This window comes from Canis lupus, chromosome X, assembly GCF_003254725.2.
Source record: "Canis lupus dingo isolate Sandy chromosome X, ASM325472v2, whole genome shotgun sequence".
Classification (NCBI taxonomy): Eukaryota; Metazoa; Chordata; class Mammalia; order Carnivora; family Canidae; genus Canis; species Canis lupus.
In genome coordinates, this window is record NC_064281.1 from 35,789,118 (window position 1) to 35,811,488 (window position 22,371).

At 39.8% G+C, this 22,371-nt stretch overlaps 1 protein-coding gene across 5 annotated transcripts in view; it reads left to right on the forward strand.

Moving 5' to 3' along the window:
• Positions 1-17,566, forward strand: part of DDX3X (DEAD-box helicase 3 X-linked) — a 30,520-nt gene extending 12,954 nt beyond the window's left edge. Inside the window, exons 16-18 of one of the 5 annotated variants that reach the window (XR_004813146.2) lie at positions 70-209; positions 412-688; positions 17,372-17,566. Coding sequence is in view for 4 of the 5 variants with exons in the window: in XM_025468822.3 (XP_025324607.1) it covers positions 70-209; positions 17,372-17,454 (223 nt within the window). In the remaining variant the exon portion in view is untranslated. Of the gene's footprint in view, positions 1-69; positions 210-411; positions 2,996-17,371 lie in introns of those variants that run through there. The other 4 variants (XM_025468824.3, XM_025468825.3, XM_025468822.3 and 1 more) reach the window with 4 other exon arrangements.
• The last annotated feature ends 4,805 nt before the right edge of the window (positions 17,567-22,371 follow it).

A 22,371-nucleotide genomic window follows, 5' to 3' on the forward strand; every position in this document is an offset into this window, starting at 1 on the left:
AAATTTAACAAGAATTGGGTTATTTGGAACTCCTTCCCCCGTGAACCACCAGCACATTTGTCGTTGCAGTAGTAGGTTTAGTGGAGGATTTGGTGCCCGAGACTATCGACAAAGCAGTGGTGCCAGCAGTTCCAGCTTCAGCAGTAGCCGTGCAGGCAGCAGCCGCAGTGGTGGAGGTGGCCACGGCAGCAGCAGAGGGTTTGGTGGAGGTAATGTGAATTTCTAACCTATCTTTGGGGAAGGGCTTCTTCCTCCTAGTTGTGTTTTTCAAAGTGTAATTAAAAACATTGGGGAAGTTCAGCCCTATAGATTGCTTTTCGTAATTTGACATCAAAGTATTTAAAGAAGGGAAAGATTATGTTGAACAGTGGATGACTTAATTAATTTCTCTTTTTTTAAATCTCTCATTAGGTGGCTATGGAGGCTTTTACAACAGTGATGGATATGGAGGAAATTATAACTCCCAGGGGGTTGACTGGTGGGGTAACTGAACCTGCTTTGCAGTAGGTCACCCTGCCAAACAAGCTAATATGGAAACCACATGTAACTTAGCCAGACTATACCTTGTGTAGCTTCAAGAACTCGCAGTACATTACCAGCTGTGATTCTCCACTGAAATTTTTTTTTTAAGGGAGCTCAAGGTCACATGAAGAGATGAAAGGAACAATCAGCAGCCCTGTTCAGAAAGGTGGTTCGAAGACTTCATTGCTGTAGTTTGGATTAACTCCCCTCCCGCCAACCCCCATCCCAAACTGCATTTATAATTTTGTGACTGAGGATCATTTGTTTGTTAATGTACTGTGCCTTTAACTTTAGACAACTTTTTATTTTGATGTCCTGTTGGCTCAGTAATGCTCAAGATATCAATTGTTTTGACAAAATAAATTTACTGAACTTGGGCTAAAATCAAACCTTGGCACACAGGTGTGATACAACTTAACAGGAATCATCGATTCATCCATAAATATTATAAGGAAAAAAACTTATGCGGTAGCCTGCATTAGGGCTTTTTGATACTTGCAGATTGGGGGAAAACAAACAACAAACGTCTTGAAGCATATTAATGGAATTAGTTTCTAATGTGGCAAACTGTATTAAGTTAAAGTTCTGATTTGCTCACTCTATCCTGGATAGGTATTTAGAACCTGATAGTCTTTAAACAAGCCATTCCAGTCATGATGAGGTGATGTATGAATACATGCATACATTCAAAGCACTGTTTTCAAAGTTAATGCAAGTAAATACAGCAATTCCTCTTTCAATGTTTAGGCAGATCATTAACTATGAGCTAGCCAAATGTGGGCATATTATTACAGGGAAAGTTTAAAGGTCTGATAACTTGAAATAGGTTTTTAGGAGAATTCATCTACTTAGACTTTTTAAATGCCTGCCATAAATGAAATTGAAATGGTAGAATGGCTGACCACAGCAATGACCAGCCCTCCTTGGGGCCCTGGGTGATTTTTGGTCTAATAACGCATGCTAGTGTTGATGTTTTTTGGTCAAGAGGGTATGAACAGGAAGAATTAATGCAGCAGGCTTTATTTTAAATGCCGATTCACATTACTCTGTTCAAGCTGCGTTGAGATGTTAAACTGGCTTACTATAGACTTTGTAAAAATGGCTCCAGAAGAGTAACAAACTGAAATCTTTGAGATCACACAGGTTGGAAATATGTACATAACTGCACAAGGTGTCAATTCTGCTCTACAGTGCAGTTTTAGTCAGTTTTAGTTGCATAGGTTTCCATTGTATTTATAGTCTGTTTATGCTAAATCTGGCCAAAGATGAGCATTGTCCACCACTAAAATGCCTCTGCCACTTTGAATTCTGTGCTAATTTTGTGGCCAGAATGCGGTGATCAAAACGCTCAATCTTTTTACAGTGGCATAGGAAGATGGCAAAAATTTCCTAAAGTGCAATAGATTTTCAAGTGTATTGTGCCTTGTTCTAAAACTTTTATTAAGTAGGTGCACTTGACAGTATTGAGGTCATTTGTTATGGTGCTATTTCAATTAGTCTAGGTTTAGGCCCTTGTACATTTTGCCCATAACTTTTTACAAAGTACTTCTTTTATTGCACATTCAGAGAATTTTATATATATGTCTTGTGTGCGTGTCCTTAAACTTCCAATCTTATTTTGTCTCTTGGAGATTGTTGAACGCAGCTTGTCTAGGAAGGGGATGGGACTAGATTCTAAAATTTATTTGGGACCACGGGAATAATAGTTGGGAAGAAAACTATTTGCACACGACAGATTTCTAGATACTTTTTGCTGCTAGTTTTATGTAATATTTATTGAACATTTTGACAAATATTTATTTTTGTAAGCCTAAAAGTGATTCTTTGAAAGTTTAAAGAAACTTGACCAAAAGACAGTACAAAAACACTGGCACTTGAATGTTGAATGTCACCGTATGCGTGAAATTATATATTTCGGGGTAGTGTGAGCTTTTAATGTTAAGTCATATTAAACTCTTAAGTCAAATTAAGCAGACCCGGCATTGGCAGTGTAGCCATAACTTTCTGATGTTAGTAAAAACAAAATTGGCGACTTGAAATTAAATCATGCCAAGGTTTTGATACACTTGTCTTAAGATATTAATGATACACTTCAAAAACACTGATAAGAAGTGTCCAGATTCTCAGATGTTTGTTGCGTGAGTTTTGTTTAGTTGTGTGTATTTTTTTTTTCAGTGAATGTCTGGCACATTGCAATCCTCAAACATGTGGTTATCTTTGTTGTATTGGCATATTCAGTGACTTGTACATTCAGCGGCAGCATTTAAGCAAGTTTTATCAGTAAGCAATATTTTCAGTTAAATAAACGTTTCAAAAAATCACATAAGAATGGATTTAAACTTGCTGAATGTAAAGATTGAACTTCAAGTCACTGTAGCTTTAGTAATTGCTTATTGTATTAGTTTAGATGCTAGCACTGCATGTGCTGTGCATATTCTGATTTTATTAAAATAAAAAGTTGAACTGCACAGTCTCCTTTGTTGTTGTCAATTGTGGTTTATTATAGGTGAAAATAAAGTTGTGCTCTTGCCTGAAGAATTGTAAGGTGTAATTTTTTTTGGTTTGCCGTCCAGTGCTAATTTGGAGATGTCTCTTGAGATGTAATAAAAGATGAAGTTGGCCAAAAGGATTCAAATAGATGGGAATCTAAGATTCTTAATGGAATACAGCATGTATTGCAAATTGTTTTGTACTTTGAGCAGTTTGATATGGGTGGGATTCTTTGTTCTTTGAAGCACTTGATATGAAGGTCAGCTTGAACAGTGGAAGTTGGGTAAAAATCTAATGTACTAATAATCCAAATGCAGATGAACACGTAGGGATCAAGAATGTATTTGGGGTCTGGGCAGGGGAGCTCCTAGTTGGCTCAGTCGGTAGAGCATATGCAGTTAAGTCTCAGGGGTGCGAGTTCAAGCCCCACACTGGGCGTGGAGCCTACTTCTAAGTGTATTTGGGTCAGGGGGATAGACCTGGCATGGGCACCCTTTCTCCCTTTATTTGCTGGCCTCCATTACCTCACATTCCGGCCAGCCCCTAGTACTGATTAACAGGACATGGTCTGAATCAGAACTGGATAAGACCTAAGAAGTTACGTTGGACCATATGAAAGGACTTGTTTTGGGGGTCAAACATGGTCAGGGGTTGGCAATTGGATATGACTAAACCTAGGGAAAGTACTTAATTCAGCTTTTTTTTGTTTAATAAAATGAGTTTTAAGTTTATTTTTACATTTTTTCTTTTTTTTAAATTTATTTTTTATTGGTGTTCAATTTACCAACATACAGAATAACCCCCAGTGCCTGTCACCCATTCACTCCCACCCCCCGCCCTCCTCCCCTTCTACCACCTCTAGTTCGTTTCCCAGAGTTAGCAGTCTTTACATTCTGTCTCCCTTTCTGATATTTCCCACACATTTCTTCTCCCTTCCCTTATATTCCCTTTCACTATTATTTATATTCCCCAAATGAATGAGAACATATGATGTTTGTCCTCCGATTGACTTATTTCACTCAGCTTAATTCAGCTTTTGTTTGAGTTTTTGCAGTATTGAGAACAATTTTTTATTTTTTGGCATTATAAAATACTTGCTGGATAATTAGCCATTTTTGGAGTTAGTAGTGATCTCAAACAGCAATCCTAAATTTGGGGGGCAGAATTTTGAAGATGATCAGCCACATTGGTTTTGGAGATGGGAAAGAGGAAGGATCCTGGGTTTCATCAGAAGTGTGGAAAGAGGTTATGTTAGGATGGCTGGGTTGACAAGATAGTGGCAGAAGGTGATAAGTAGTGAAACTGGATTCTAAGGATTTAAGGTCCTTTATATTAAGAGTGTACACAAGCTATCTGGGGGGGACTAAATCATTGAGATTATTTCTAGTCTAGCAGGGTTAAGATTATAACAGGTTTATTTGCATACTCTTAATTTTTGTAGTTTATTTTAATTTTTGTAGTTGAAGTGATCATGTTTATATATTTAAATGCTATTGTCACCCTACCCCCCATCAATGTTAACTGGGTTTGTTCTTAAACCATGTTTTGGCTGAATTTCAACAGATCTTTTCTAAAACAACTTACAGGGTCCATGTTTGAAAATGTTCAGTGTCTTTATTTATATAAATGTTTTTCTATCATGGGTGGCTGGTTCCCTTGCCCCTATGCTCCTAAGTGACCTGGCTGAACAGTCACTGACTTGATTTCTTTGAAGCTCAGTAACTAAGCCATCTGGGTGTTGACACTGGTCTTACCTGCCTTCCGACTGGAGTGCAGAGCTTCCATTCACTGCATTTTAGGAATCTCTTTCTCTTCTGTTCTCATTGAACACGATTCCAGATATGTTTAAGCTGCTTTGCTTCAGATCCTGTCCTCATTTCAGTTGATGTGCTTTTCAACATGTTCAGTCTGTTTCTAATATGGTTTTCCTCTGTAGTGACTTCTCCATTTCTTTCATTTTCTTTGTTGATTTTCTTCCCCCTGAGTTTTTCCTACCTATATCTGACTGGGGTGTCTTCAGGATAATTCTGAAATGTGATTGTTTTGACACAGGGCACTGTTAGTGTGGAAGAATATTTCATGACCTGGAAACACGTTTATTATGGGAGAAAACATAAAACAGATGAACACATTTACTTTATGAGGAGAAGAGGTCTCAAAACATGTTAAACGTAGAATTACCATATGACTCAGCGATTTTATTCCTAGGAGAATTCTACCCAGGAGAAATGAAAACAAGCCTACAGCTTAGGTTTGCATGCGAATGTTCATAGCATTCAAAATAACCAAAAAGTGGAAACCACCAATCAGCTGCCAATCAGCTGGTGGATAGACAAAGTCTGTATACATGGAATGGAGTGCTGTTTGGCCATAAAAAGGAAATACTGATGCTATCTCTATCCTTTGGGGACATGACCACATCCCTAATTTCCTTTCCCCTCCTCAAAGGATCATTAGGAGGGCCTTTTAGCACTGTGACACATGACTGTACTCTGACTTAAGGTTTTCTGTGGATGTCTGTATGGTTTCAGTCCTGATTTTGTTGTGTTAGCAGATCTAGTCATGGTTTATAATTTGAGGGTTCCTGTTTTCTTTGTTACAGTGAAGATGACATTTGACCTTTTTTTTTTTTTCTTAAAGTAGACTCCACACCCAACATGGGGCTTGAGCTCAGGATCAAGTGTGGTGCCCAGACGTTTTAGTTTTTAAGAACTAAGTGGAGTAAAAACGCCACTCCCATCTTTGGAAGAAAGAGGAAATCCTCATTCTTCCTTTTCCACTCTCTTCATTCTACTCTATACTCACCTAGATTTTCAACAGCCCATCTCATTTACCTGACATCAGTTGGGTAGTTGTATGCAGGATGGTGTTTGAACCTCCACTCCTGACCCAGTCACCTGATAGAATCCTAGTGGGTTATCTGGGAGACATTTGGATAGCCAAGGTTGATTTAGGACTCATTCAAAAACTGGGAGTCTGCTTGGTGTTGGGGAATGTAGCAATGATTTCAAATGTAGTCCTTGTCCTCTTGGGACCCTGGTTTTTCTTTTGCAGTTCCCCAACTTGATGTTGCAACAAAAGAATCTGGGAAATGATTCTATGGAAACTCTCCTAATAGAATCCATCCCTGGGGTTCACTCAGGAATTTCTTTTGCTTTTAATTTCCCCAGGCAACTCTGATGAAGCAAACTTAAGGTATGGAGTCTGCTGTTCTCTACCCTTTATCATCTGTTCTAAAACTTCAATTACCATAATCATGTTTCAGGTACTTCATGGCACAGACATCTCTATATTCCAAATTACAATAGATACTGCAACCAAATGAATAGTGCTCTATTAAGTTGGTCCTATGGTGTGGCACCAGTCTACCTTTGCAGCTTTTAACTTTTTCCCCATATCCTATACCGTAGCCAAATATGATGCTATTGCCCAGACACATCCTGCCCTCTGGCTTTGCTATAGTTTTTTTTTTTTTTTTAAGATTTTGTTTATTCATGAGAGACAGAGAGAGAGAGAGGCAGAGACACAGGCAGAGGGAGAAGCAGGCTCCATGCAGGGAGCCCGACATGGGACTTGATCCCAGGTCTCCAGGATTACACCCTGGGCTGAAGGCAGCGCTAAACCATTGAGCCACCCGGGCTGCCCTGCCATAGTTCTTATTCACCCAGTTCCTTCTAACTAGAATTAGAGCTGAATTAATATTTAATTTTATATATTGTACTCAGAATTAATATTCTGCCACCATTTACAGTATTAGCGAGGTCAAGAAAATAATTGCTTTAATGGGTTAAGGAAGGAGTAGGCTTCAACTGGAGTGTGCAAAATGAGCTCAACTCTTTGGGGGAATATATAGAAAACTAGAGGGAAATTGCAAAAATAGTGACAGTTCTGGTAAAGCAGAAAAGATTTTCTGCAGCTTCATACTTTTCCTGTACTGAACAGGTTTTATACAATTTTTTTTAAGATTATTTATTTATTTGACAGAGAGAGTGAGCAAGCAAGCAGGGGCAGAGGTAGGCAAAGGGAGAGAGAAGCAGGCTCCCCCACAGAGCAGGGAGCCCAATGTGGGGCTCGATCCCAGGACCCTGGGATCATGCCCTGAGCCAAAGGCAGACACTTAAGCAATTGAGCCACCCAGGCACCCCACAATGGTATTTTCTAATAAAACTTGTTTACTTTTATTAGTCTGAAATGACCTCTGAAATGAGGTCATGTGTACCTTTCTTGCAGTTTCCCGCTAGTAACATCTGACATAACTAGTGCATCAAAACCAGGAAATTGACATTGGTACAATCTACAGACCTCCCTTAGATTTCACCAGTTTTCTGTGTATCTTGTGTGTAGCTCTATGCAGGTTTATCACATGTTGATTTGTATAACCACCACAGAACTCTTCCATCACCAAGATCTCCCTAGTGCTACCTCTTTATAGGCACACCTGCCCCCCCCCCTTTCTGCTTCTCTACCCTGTCACCCCTGGCAACTGCTTATCTATTTTCCATCTCTAAAATGTCATTTCAGAATTGTTAACATAAATGGAATTGTGCAGTATGTGACCTTTTGAGATTGGCTTTTTATCATTCAGCATAATGTCCTTGAGAGCCCTCCAAGTTGTTGCAAATAGTTTGTTTCTTTATTGCTGAGTGGTATGGATGTTCCACAGTTTATTTATTCAGCTGTTGAAGGATATTTGGCTTGTGCCAGTTTTTGACTATTGCTAGTCAAGGTTGCTATGAACATTCGTGGACAGATCTTTGGACACAAATTTTCATTTTTCTGGCAGAAATGCAATTGTTAGATCATATGGTAAGTGTATGTTTAGTTTATGCTAAACCATTTTCCAGAGTGGCTGTACCACTCTGGTTGCATTCCCACCAACAATACACCAGAGATGCAGTTTCTCTGCATCTTCACCAACATTTGGCATTGGCTTATTTTATTTTGGCTATTCTAATTGGTGTGAGGTGGTATCTCCCTGTGGTTTTATTTATTTATTTATTTTTTCCCTGTGGTTTTAATTTGCATTTCCCTAATGGCTAGTGATGTTGAACATCTTTTCATGTGCTTGTTTGCCATCCTTCTGTTCTCTTTGGTAAAATATGTGTCTTTTGCCCATTTAAAAAATTGTTTTTCAATGCTGAGGTTTAAAAAAAATTAGTGAAATATAGTTGACATACAACGTTACATTAGTTCAGGGATTTGACAATTCTGTACATTACACAGTGCTCACCATGATACGTGTAGCTACCATCTGTCACCATACAAAGTTATTGCAACATTATTGACTGTGTTCCCTATGCTGTACTTTTCATCCCTATGATTTATTTTATAGCTGTAAATTTGTACTTCTTTTTTTTTTTTTTTTTTTTTTTTTTTTAAATTTGTACTTCTTAATCTCCTTCGTCTATTGCCCTCATCTCCCCAATTCCCTCCCCTCTGGCAACCACCAGTTTGTTCTCTGTATGTAGGAGTCTGTTCTGTTTGTTTGTTTGTTTTGTACTGTTGAGTTTTGGGAGTTCTCTCTATATTCTAGGTACCAGTCCTTTGTCAGATGTTTGATTTACAAGTATCTTTTCTCAGTCTATAGCTTGTCTATCTTTTTATTATTATTTTAATTCCAGTGTAGTTAACATACTGTGTTCTATTAGTTTCAGGTATACAATATAGTGATTCAAAACTTCCAGTGCTTGAACACTTATCTTGACAAGATAAGTGTACTCTTAGGGCGCCTGGCTGGCTCAGTCAGAAGAACATGTGACTCTTGATCTTGGGGTCATAAGTTTGAGCCCCATGTTGGGTGTAGAGATTACTTAAAAAAAAAAAGATAAGCGTACTCTTAATCCCCATCACCCAGTTCCCTCATCTCCCAACCCACCTCTTCTCTAGTAATCCTCTGTTCTCCACATTTAAGAGTCTGTTATTTGAAGGGTGCCTGGGTAACTCAGTCAGTTGGACGTTTGACTCTTGATTTCAGCTCAGGTCTTGATCTCAGGGTCATGAGCTGAAGCCCCATATTAGGCTCCATGCTGTGGAGCCTGCTTAAAAAAAAAAGTCTGTCATTTGGTTTGTCTCTTTTTTTCCTTTGTTTTGCTTCTGAAATTCCACATATGAGTGAAATTATATGGTATTTGTCTTTCTCTGGCTTATTTCACTTAGCATTATATTCTCTAGATCCATTCATATTGCAAATGGCAAGATTTCATTTTTTTTAAATGGCTGTATAATATTCCATTACATATATATATATATATATATATATATATATATATATATATATATATTCACATCTTCTTTATCCACTCCTTTATCGATGGACATGTAGGCTGCTTGTTTTTTCTTTTTTTTTTTTTTTTTAATTTTTATTTATTTATGAGAGAGAGAGAGAGAGAGAGAGGGGCAGAGACATAGGCAGAGGGAGAAGCAGGCTCCATGCACCGGGAGCCCGACGTGGGATTCGATCCCTGGTCTCCAGGATCACGCCCTGGGCCAAAGGCAGGCGCCAAACCGCTGCGCCACCCAGGGATCCCTGCTTGTTTTTTCTTAATGGCCTTTTGCAGAACAAACGTTTTTAGTTTTTTTTTAATTTAAAAAAAATTTATTTATGATAGAGAGAGAGAGAGAGAGAGAGAGGCAGAGACATAGGAAGAGGGAGAAGCAGGCTCCATGCACCGGGAGCCCGACGTGGGATTCGATCCCGGGTCTCCAGGATCGCGCCCTGGGCCAAAGGCAGGCGCTAAACTGCTGCGCCACCCAGGGATCCCACAGTTTTAGTTTTTAAAAAACATTTTCAATCTTGATGCAGTCCAATTATCAATGTTTCCTTTGTGGATTGTGCTTTTGGTATCATGTTTAAGAACACTTCACCTAGCCCTAGGTCCTAAAGATTTTCTATTTTTTCTAATTTATAATTTTACATTTAAATCTATGATCCATTTTGAGTCCATTTTTAAGATGTGAGGTTTAGGTTAAGGTTCACTTTTTAATCTATGGATGTTCAATTGCCCTAGCACTATTTATTGAAAATACTCCTTCCTCTGTTGAGATGCCTTAGCAACTTTGTCAAAACTCAGTTGACCAGCCTTGTGTGGGTCTGTTTTGGATTCTCTTCTGTTTCATTGATCTCTGTGTCTACCCCTCCACTAATACCACAGTTTCCATTACTTCTAACTATATAGTTAGTCTTAAAACTGGGTAGAGTGATTCTTCCCACTTTATTCTTTTTCAAATTTGTTTTAGCTATTCTAGTTCCTTTGTCTTTTCACATAAGTTTTAGAATTAGCTTTTCTTTCTTTCTTTTTTTTTTTTTTAAACTAAGCTCTATGCCCAGCATGGGGCTCAAACTCATGACCCTGAGATTGAGTCACATGTTCTACTGACTGAGCCAGCCAGGCGCCCCTAGAATAAACTTCTCTTTACAAAAAAATCTTGCTGGGATTTTGATGGTAATTGTGCTGAACCTATAGATCAATTTGGGGGAGAACTGACATCTTTACTATGTTGTCTAAAATATATTTTTAAATTCCAAACTCAGAATATCCAGCCAACAGGAAAAATCATCTGCTACTTCCTTTCTGGAGCATTCCTGTTTATTCATCTTAGGATCATGCTCCTTGTTTGGAGCATGTCCACAGAGCAGGTATCTCCATGAAATGCTACATTTTGTAAAGGAAGTTCATGTAGGAATATATGAAAGAGTCCGCCTGGTTCTCATTCTGATCCAGACATTCCCCTTCTGATCCAGTAAGCATCTTCTGGAAGGGTTCGTTCCTGTTTGTGAGGCTTCCTGAAAGTCAAGTCAGTAACCGCCTGTGCAAAAAATGCAACATTGAGGGGCGCCTGGGTGGCCCAGTGGGTTAAGCATCTGCCTTCAGCTCAGGTCACGTTCTTGGGGTCCTGGGATCGAGCCCTACATCAAGCTTCCTGCTCAGCCGGAAGTCTGCTTCTCCCTTTCCTTCTATCTGCCATGCTCTCTCTCTGTCAAATAAATAAAATCTTAAAAAGGAAATACAATATTCAGTTCATTTTAAACTTGTAAAAAGCCTTACACCTTTTCGGTTTCATCTTCTTAAAACTCATTATTGGGAGAGTACTTGGGAGTCTTACTTGAATATCAATTCTCAGCATGCACTGAACTTAATGACTATAATGTCCCAGAATTTTAATAACAAAATTTTAATGTCAGTTTTCATCAGGGAACTGTGTCCTTGGATTGTACTGTGGTGGTGACTTCCTGTAGAAGTTCTTTAATTGGCATAAGCTTAGGCAAAGCTGTCTTCTCCACAAGAGGCTGGGAAGCTGCCATGTGCAATTTGCGAGTCTGTTTATTCCATGGATTTCTAAAAGATCTACAATGTTAACAGTATCCCTTGTAATAGGACCTGTGGGATAAATTTATTTGGGCGTCAGTGTCACAAATAGGCTTTGTTTTTAAGGAACATGTTTTTCTCTTACAAACACTGAAAACCAGCCCCCTCCTAGGAATCAAGTCTGTGGCATTTATTAACCATACCCCCGGCTGAATCTCAGCCTACTCATTTCTCTCTGACTTTTCATTTTCTCGCACGGACATCTGAAACTTGCCTCCAAATTTTGGAGAGAGATAAGGTATACATATATGAAGTGAAACTTAATGCTATTTTCTAAAAGTCTGTTGTTTTGGTTTGTTACCACAGGAAGGAATATCTGGAGATGGGAATTCAGATTTAACAATGATAATACAAAAAAGGAGGGGATGTGATTCAATTTTGACAGTGCAGCAACCTGGGTAATCCTATTTATTTACTGCTTTGGAGTTGTGTGAGACATAACTCAGATTTTATCTAATTCTATAGGGCAGTTGGGTTTGTATTCCTGTTTTAGTGATCAAGCAGCCAAAGCAAAGGCATTTTTAAAAGGCATTTAGTACCAGATGATAAAGATGTACTTGGTAACAACTCTGTAGAAAACCCCAAGAGAGGAACTGGGATCACCCCTGACCTGATTCATTATCTTCTCTTAGATGCTTTCCATTACTTCCTCCATGAGGAAGTGTTCCTGTTTAAGGCCTGTCTAGCTGTGCCTTTCTCAACCACTTAGTGCTGTGGTGCCCTCTTACACCTCTGAATGCATCATCTGTATTTCCCTCTCTTCTGGATCATTCCCTTAACTTCACCCATCTCAAAGCCCTAGCTTGACCTCATGTCTCTATCCAGCTTGCGCTTCCACCCATGTTCATAGCTTTCGATACCATGTCTTTTTATTTAATATTTTACCTAGATAATACATTGAATTATTTTAAGAATCACGTGATACGTGAAGTTATATAGCAAAGTCTTACTCCCACCTTGCCCTCATCCCAACCAGTAGCCACGTATTTCTTGTCTATCCTTCCAGAGTGTCTTTATGCAAAAGTAAACATATATGAATATACTTTCTCCTCATTTTACCAGTCAGTAGAGCATGTGACCAGTCAGTAGAGCATGTGACTCTTGATCTCAGGGTCATTCAAGCCCCATGTTCGGCAGAGAGCTTGCTTAGAAAAAAAATTGCACACTATATTGTTCCATACTTTTCTTCTACTAAACAATATTTAGTGGAAAATTTTGCATGTCAACATGTAAAGTCCATTTTTTTTACAGTTCTGTACTCAGAATATTCTTATTGTGTGGCTGTACCATAATTAAGCAGCTATCCTATTGATGAATGTATAGGCTGTTTTCTATCATTTGCTATTCCTAGCAATACTGCAATAAATGATTAACTTTGTACACATAAGTATATCCATTGAAATTTGAATACATATGGTCAAGTTCTCCCCAGGAGTTGTATCAATTCACACTGCTACTAGTGATGTATAAGAGTGCTTCTTTTTCCATAATTTTGTGTATTGGCAAACTTGTATTTTGGCTAATGTAATTGAAACTTTTTTTACCTGGATAGTTTTATAGTTCTCTTCTGAGTAAGCTCAAACATCTTCCCATAATTTAAAAGGCTATTTGTATTTCTTTTTCTGTTAAGTGTCTATTCTCAACAGTCTTTGGCCGATTTCTCTTTTGGGTTATTGATCTATTTCTTGTTTGATTTGTAGAAGCTCTATAGGAGGATGATTAGCTCTTTGTTACAGTAGTGGCCAAATTGTTTTTGTTTTTGTTTTTTTTTACATTTGGTCATTTGTGTTTTCATGTTGCTTATGGTGTTTTGATTTTTGACAATATAGAGGGCTTTAAAAAATTGTTTTTTATTAGGTATTCTCTATGTCCAACATAGGGCTCGAACTCACAACCCCGAGATCAAGAGTCACATGCTCTTCTGACTGAGCCAGCCAGGCACCCCTGAGAATTTGTTTTTTTTTTTTTTCAAATGTGTAGTTTATTTCATCAATCTTCCGAATATTGAGTCATATTTTTTCCTACTCCAGCATGTCATAAAAGAATTATCCTAAAAAAAGGAGAATTCTCCTGTGTTTTCTTTTCTTATAGTTATATTTCTACCTTTGTGGTTTTATTTTCACATTAATTTTTTAATTTGGAGTTTATCTTGGTATATTATAATGGTCTATGGATCCAACATTTTTTTCTATTTGAACCAACACTATCTATTGAAACATCCATCTTTTCTATACTGTGTTAGGATACAGTTGAAGAGTTGTAACCAAGAGGCCCTGAAATAGAATAGCTTCACCAAGATAGAAGTGACTTCTCTTACTAGTTCAGAATTCATATTCTTGGGTCAGTGAGTGACTGTTGTTCTCAGCAGGATTGAGGTTCCTTCCATTTTATTTCTCAACCTTAGGGCAAGTAGTTCTCAACACGTGGTCCCTAGACCAGTAGCATCAGTGTCGCCTGGGGATTTGTTAGAAATATAAACCCTTGAGCCTCACCCCAGACCTGTTGTATCTGCAACTCTGGAGATGGAGCCCTGCCATTTGTGTTTTAGTAAGCCCTCCAGTGGTTCTGATGCCTGCTAACTTTGGGGAACCACTGACTTAGGACATTGTCCTCATCTGCGTGGTTCAAATAAGACTGCATTGTAGACGGAAGGAAAAGGGCATGGAGGAGACACTCCAGCAGTTTTCATGTGTCAGTACTGAAGGGGCACACATCACTCATGTGCCAGTTTGGGCAAAATCTTGGTCGCATGGCCACTTCTAACCCCAAGGGAGGCTGGGTAGGATCATCTAGCTGGGCACATTGAGAGATAGCTAACAGTCTCCAAATGTGGCCAACAGTGATAAGATACAAAACTCCCTTTATACAAGTAGGGTTGCTTCTGGAATTGTGAACGCTGACCTTTTTTTTTTTTTTTGAGAGGGTGGGAGGGAGGGAGAGAGATTCTTAAGCAGGTGCAATGCCCAGTGCAGAGCCCAACATGGGGCTCAGTCTCACAACCCTGAAATCATGACCTGAGCCAAAATCAAGAATTGGACGCTTAACCAACTGAGCCACCCAGGTGCCCCAACACTGGCTTTTTTGAATCATGTGCTAGAACTACATAGTTTTAATAATTCAGGCTTTGTGATATTTTTTAATATCTTTACTATCTAGTCCTTCAGTGCTCTTTTATTTAGAGTTTTGTTTTGCTTTGCTTTTTTTTTTTTAAGATTTTATTTTTAAGTAATCTCTACACCTGACATGGGGCTTGAACCCACAACCCTGAGATCAAGAGTCTCATGCTCCATCAACTAGCCAGCCAGGTGCCACTTGCTTGTTTATTTTTTAACATTTACAGTCAGTTTGTCTAGCTCTAAAAATTTGTCAGGTTGTTTTGGAATGATGTTGATTTACAAAGTAACTTAAGGATAATTGACCTTTATGATGACTCTGTTCAGTTGCCTTTTATAACTTCAGTAATGTTTTAAAATTTTCTTTGTTAGGTTTTACGCTTTTTTTTTTTAAAGATTTTATTTATTCGTGAGAGACACCCAGAGAGAGACAGGCAGAGACAGAGGGAGAGGGAAAAGTAGGCTCCTCGCAGGGAGCCTGATGTGGGACTCAATCCCAACTTAGTGGCACATAAGATTTTATTTTATTTTATTTTATTTTATTTTATTTTATTTTATTTTATTTTTTTTATTTTATTTAAATTCAACTTACCAACATATAGTATAACACCCAGTGCTCATCCCATCAAGTGCCCTCCTCAGTGCCCTATCCCTATGTACTTTTTATGTTATTTATTGCTATTATAAGTGAGGTATCTTCTTCCATTATATTTTCTAGCTGGTAATTATATATAGGAAAGTTGTTGGTTTCTGCATATTTTATTTTCTGCTACCTTATTGAATTCTTATATTGTTTATAGTAGTTTCTTGGTTGAGTCTCTTGGCTTTTCCAGGTATACAGTTACATTATGTACAAATAATAATAGTTTTACTTCCTCCTTTACAATCATTAGATCTTGAATTGGGGGAGGTTGTGTTTCTTTATTTTATATTTTTTCATTGCAGAAATGGTACTATTTATTAAAGATATACTATATTATATACTATATAAAAGATATACTATATTTAAGATATAAAGATATACTGAAATCACTCAAATAATACATAAAGTAATTTTATCTGTTCCTTAAAACTATACCATTAGACCTCTATCTATTTCTCATGTCCAATTGCCTCAGTTGGTTTCTCCAGTACAATGTTAAAATAAGAATTGTGAATTCTTCTGGTGTTTGCCATTAAGCACAATGCTGGAATAATGTTAAACATGTTAAGGGGATCAGTCTGTTCATATTTTGAATTTTCACCAAGAATGGGTATTGAGCTTGTCACATGCCTTTTCAGCCTCTGCAGAAATGATTATATGTATTTTTCTCCCCATATTTATAAATATACTTAAATATTTTAATAGATTTTATGATATTTAGATAATGGGGTACTCTTCACCATCCGAACTAAAGAACTGAACAGATGGTGGATAATAGCAGATACCTGTACCTTCTCCCTCCCTTTCCCTGACCTCTCCTGGGTCCTTCCCCCATTTCATTAAATGGCTTGATCAGTTCACCTACTCAGGTCAAAGGCTTAGAAGTCGTTCCCTTTTTTTTTTCTCTCATACCCTTCATCAACAAATCTCAGACGTTCTCCTTCCAGACCTGGCCATTTCCTCATCACCACTCTAAAATCCTGGTCCAAGTTAACTTCCTTTCTTTCCTGACTATAACAGTCTCCTTAACTGGCCTTCCTGCCTCCATTATGACTTATAAGACTATCTCTAATCCACTGTGTCCCTCTCACACCAACCTCCTTTCACTCCCTTAACCATGCCAATTTCATCCTTTCTGCTAGAACTTCCTTTCTTCTCATGGCTGTCTCCTGCTCATTCAGGTCTCAACCCAACTGTCTCCTCTTCAGAGAGAGCCTCCTTGACATTCTTAGCTAAGTTCTCTAATTAAGTACCAAGGAAGCCCTAAAGAAATGATGTGCAACCTCTGACAGGGCCCTGAGCCAGTCTCTTGCCTACAAAAGGTGGATCAGGAGCTGCTGAGGCTGATGACACTTGTTTGGCCACCTCATTTCCAGCTTATGAGGGACAGGTCAGAGAGGGCTGGGCTTCCACTCCCTCACGGCCACTAGATGTGGCACACTCCAGGCAGATAGATGCTTCCTGGTTCCCTTGACGCTCCCATACTGAGGGCCATCCTCCCTTACTGTCTTCCTGCCATGAAAGGACCTATAGTGAGAAAGCACACTTCCTAAAAGTAAGATGCTGTCTATTTGTGAGCAAGAGGATGCCACCTTACTGCCTGTGGCCTTCAGCAAGTGACTTAATCTCTGAGTCCCAGCTTTCTTTATGTGAAGTCAGAACCACAGTACCTGCCTTTACACTTTTGGTGACAATTAAGGGAGGATATATTTAAAGAGCCATTGTATGATTCTATGATTTCAATAGACATGGAGGCAATAGTAAACTGTCATGACTGTCACAAAAAATAAAGCCCTGCCCCTCCCTGCCAATCTTCTCACTTCTCTGCCAGGGTAAGAAGCTTAGAGCCGCCCCAACAGTTCATTTTACCATCTCTCCTACAGTCACCCAAGGCTGGTTCGTTGTTTCGGAACATGGCTCATGTCTGCTATTCTTCCCTTCCTGCTGCCTTTAACCTGGACTCTGGAGATAGCTACCTCTCTGTCTTTATTCTCTCCCTGTCTGTGACAGATACTCCTTTCTGGTCTCCCTTCCCAACACAACTCCAGTTTGGCTCAGGGTGGACGTGCCTCTCTGAAAGTATACTTGGCTCCTCAGCCTCCCTCGCCCTTGAGTAGCTTTGTCTTCCAATTCTGGTCAATGAGATGTAGGTAGAAGTCCCCAGGATGGGTGGGTGTCCCTTTCTTACGTAAAACCTCATGAGAAGAGTTTTGGATCTACTATTTTTTCTTTCCTAGAACTTGGAGCCTCACACCCAGGGGGACAGGAGCTGATCTGTGACCACAAAGACAAAAACCAAATGCTGACCATAGTGGAATAGAACAATGAGCAAACCTACATCATGGATGACCCAGTGAAACCAGTACCCCAGCCTTGGCTGTCTTCCCCAGTGTGCCTCATTACATAAGAAAAATAAACCCCTGTGCATCCCAGTTTCTATCCTTTGCACTGTTTATTCTTACAACTCTTTGGCAAGTTTAAATTTTCTTCTAAATGAAAGATCGGGAAGCAAACAAGCCTATAAGCTAGTGGGAAAGGGAATCTCCCATCTGTTATGATACATAAATATTTTTACATATATTTTCCATCATATGAGATATTATCTACATGACCCTTTGGCAAATACGAAATTTCTTGTTTTAAAACTCTAACCGGATGTTTTATTTTTTCTGTTAAAAAAGAACACACACACACCTCTCGGGAATATGGAGAGCATCTGGCTGTGGTGACAGTATTGTCACAGTGCCACTATGATGGAGGTGAGCCCGTTACACCGAAACACCGTGAATCAGTGACTCACCAGTAACTACCACCACTCTTGATTTCAAGTTTTCTCTGTGAGCCAGACATTGCTCTCACTAGTTCTTGCAAGCACCCCAGTGTTGAGTTTTCTGCCTTAGGTGTGATAATGGTAGTGCAGTTACTTTTTGCAAGGGTGATTCTTACCTTTCGGAGATACATATTTATTTACCAGTGAAAGGAAGGGATGTCTGGGATCTGTTTCAGGATAATCGAGGGGCAAAAGTGAGTCAGGGTATAAACAGAACAAGATTGTCCAATCAGTTGATGGTTGTTGAAGCTGGATGGTAGATAAGTCATTTATTTATTTATTTATTTATTTATTTATTTATTTATTTATTTATTTATTTATGAGAGGCACAGAGAGAGGCAGAGACATAGGCAGAGGGAGAAGCAGGTTCCATGCAGGGAGCCTGATGCGGGACTTTATCCCAGGACCCCGGGATCACAACCTGAGCTGAAGGCAGACTCTCATCTGCTGAGCCACCCAGACGTCCCGGTGGGTAAGTCTTTTAAAAAGATTATTCCCTTGGGATGAATTCCCAGGACTGGGGTGGTGGGTCAGAGGGTGGGATCATTTATGAGTTTAACATCGGGTTATGGCATTGATTCCTCTCTGGACTGCTAGGGGTGGGTGATCCCCATGTGTGTTCAAACTCCATGGTTTCTGGCCCTTAAAGCACATTTGTCTTCTCCTAATGTAAACTATCTGAAAAGCAGGCAAAGGGCATGCTTGTTCCAGCCCACTGTGTGGACTAAAGGAGCATTATAGAAGGCTGATATTAGTATAATAAGGGCTTCACAGCTCAAAACAGTGCTCAGGATGAGCCCAGGCCCCTGACTCACTGCCCTGCCCCAGCCCCTTTGTCAACACCCCCAACACATTAACTCCAGTTGACACCAATGTCCCAGAGTTCCGCAGAACCAGCCACTTCTCCTTAAAACCCTATCACTGTTGCCCTCATTGGGGTTCTCCACGCATCTATGCTTCTCCCCCGAATTGTTCTAGCACTGTCAGAGTTGGCCCCCCTGGCCTTTTTCTCATCCCCAAAACTACTCTCCACCCACAGGTCAGCATGCTCTTTGTAAAGGGCGACTTGGTTGTGTTATTCTCCTGCTTAGGCAAACTCTGCCAGGCTGGTTTAAACGCAGAAAAGTGCCTATCATATGCTCATAATTTAATAAATAATTACAACACAAATACCCATCCAACCAAGAGTAGAGTTTTGCCAGCATCCCAGAAGCCCAGCACATATTCCTCCCTAATCTCAGCTCCTCTTCCCAGAGGTAACCACTATGCCTTCCTTGCTTTATAGTTTTATCACTTACACATGCCATCTTAAATATTGATTTTGCCTGGTTTTGAGCTTTCTTTGCTATATAATATTCCATTTCATGGATAACACAATGTTTTGAATCCATTCTCTCATTGCTGGACATTTGGGCCATTTTCTAGTATTTTGCTCCTGAGAACAATGACAGAGCAAGCTTTGGGGTTCTAGAATTTTTGAAAAAACAAAAGTAGAGAGAATGAGTGGTATGATGAATTCCCATGGAGCCACACACAGCTTCAACTTATTAACACTGCAATGCAAGTGTTTTTAATGCAACATCAGAATCTCTGGGGGCACCTTTACTGAACGTATGGGTTCTAGCTAAATCCCTGGAGGTCCTGCATTGCATTTAGTTATGTCACTGTTTGCCAAACTATGGACTTAATCCCAATATCACCAGTGTTTTCACAAATGTTCTTGATCTGTTTCAGGATCCAACCCACAATTCCACATTGCATGTGGTTATTATGTCTCCCAGTGTCTTCTAGTCTTTGATGCTTCTTCGGTCTTATCTTTTCTCAACACTCGTGAAGTGTCCCAGTCATGTATTTTGTGGAGTGTCTCTTGATTTAGGTTTGTCTGATGTTTTCTCCTGATTAGATTGAGGTTATATATTTGGGGCAAGAATACCATGGAAATGATGTTGTGCCCCTCTCATCTCATTGCGGGGATACAGGATGTCAATGTGTCTTATTCCTGGCAACCAGCTTGATCACTGGTTAAGGTGATTTCTGCTGTGTTTCTCTACTGTAAAATTACTATGCTCCCAGCATTATTTTTTTTAAAAGATTTTATTGTTTACTAATCTCTATGCCAACATGGGGCTTAAACTCACAACTCCAAGATCAAGAGTCACTCACTCTACCGACTGAGACAGCCAGGCACCCCCCATCCTGTTTTTATTAATAAATATCTTAGAGAAGCTATTTTGAGATTATGCATCTATCCTGTTTTTCTTGAAACTTTTGCCCACTGATTTTAGCATCTATCAGTAGATCTTGCCTGTGACGATTATTATTGTGTTGTTTATATTTCTCTCGTTCCTTCTATATTTATTAATTGGAATTCTTCTGTAAGAAAGAGCTGTCCCTTCTCCCGTGTTTATTTATTTATTCAGTTATTTATCAATATCAATATGGACTCTTGGATATTAATTTTATTCTATGGGTTATAATGCAATACTGTTGTCGTTTATTGGTCGAATTGCTCTGACTTTGGCTATCGAGAGTGCCTTCAACATGTTCTTATCTTTTTGTGAGCATTTCCTTATTTTCTTTATGCAGAATTTTTGGGGAGATTTTTTCATTGACACTACCATTTACAAAGATGTTGGCAGGATTGGGGGAATTCACAAGGGATATTGAGGACTCAGGAACTAGCAACATCAGGAAGACATTAACACCCATAGATCTGAAGGGGTAGGTGAGGAAAATTATATTATTGGAGGCTGGTGAGAGCTGGTGCCATGAAAAGGGGCCACTTGACAGGAGCTGTGGCCATGGAAGGTTCCAGTCACTGCCAGAACCACAGTGAAGCAGAAAACAAGAACAGACTCCCGACTTCTTTTTCTTCCCCCCTCTCAGTCTTTTGCCTGATCTTCTGATTGTCTGGACCCACTTGGAGTCCAAAGAAGCAAGGAAGTCTGGTTAATGAAATCCGTTAAGGGTCACTTTCAAGGGCAGAGAAAAACAAAGAATGGATTTGGGGGCAACTGGAGAATAACCTTCACAAGCTAATACTTCCTCCAAGAATCCTTTCCTGGGCTGAAGGCGGCACTAAACCGCTGAGCCACCCGGGCTGCCCGGGGGTGCTGCTTCTCATTCACCCTGTTACTTCTGCTCAGGGTTGGCCCATCCACAGGAAGTGCTCAACATATATTTTGAGAAGAGATGAAAATCTGGGTGATGCAGGCCAGAGCTGGAATAGTCACAGGCCCATCTATTCCCGAATATGGCCACCCTCCAGCCCTTCAGGGGCTGAGCACACCACACAGTGTTCACACCCTGTGCCTTTTATATGCTGTTCCCTCTCCTTGGAATACCAACTGTGACAAGTGTTAAGTGAAATTAGATGGGCAAAATGTTGATAATTGTTGAAACTGAGCAATGAGAACATAAGGGGCTCACTACACTGGTCTCTCAATAGCTTTTGTATGCTTGAGAATTCCCATAAAAATAGGTTTCAAAACAGTATTTCTGGAGCCCATGCTGTGTGCCAGACCCTTTGCTTACAGATACTGGAGACACAGTGGTGAAACAGCCAGGCAGTTGATACAAATAGGAAGAGACAGCCCCTCCTCTCACTGGAAGACTGCCCATTGTCCTATCCAGGCTAGGCTCAGGTGGTCTACCCCTGCAGCATCCCATCTGTCTTCTTCAGGACTCCAGCTCAGTACAGAATGGTCAGGGTCTTCGTGCTTCTTGCTATGACTGAACTGTGCCCTCCCCCATTCGTCTGTTGAAGCCTTAACCTCCCAGTGTGATGGTATATGGAGATGGGGTTTTTGAAATGTAATTAGGTTACATGAGGTCATGAGAGTGAGGCCCCCATGATGAGATTAATGTCCCTATAAGAAGAGATGCCAGAAGGGCACCTGGCTGCCTCATTGGTAGACCACGTGACTCTTGATCTAAGAGTTGTGAGTTCAAGCCCCACATTGGGCATAGAAGCTTACTTATAGAAGATAAATTCAGGGACATCTGGGTGGCTCAGCGGTTGAGCATCTGCCTTCGGCTCAGGGTGTGATCCTGGGATCCGGGATTGGGTCCCGTATTGGGCTCCCCACAGGAAGCCTGCTTCTCCCTCTGCCTATGTCTCTGCCTCTCTTTGTTTTTCATGAATAAATAAATAAATCTTCTAAAAAAAAGATAAATACAAAATAAAACACCACTGTGCACTATAGTTAAAAAGAAGAAGAAGAAGAAGAAGAAGAAGAAGAAGAAGAAGAAGAAGAAGAAACACCAGAGAGCTCCCTCTCTCTCTATCATGTGAGGACACCTCGAGAAGGCTGCAAGCTAGGAAGAGGGCTCTCACCAGAAACTGACCATGCTGGCACCCTGATCTCCAATTCCAGCCTCCAGAACTATGGGAAAATTTCTGTTGTT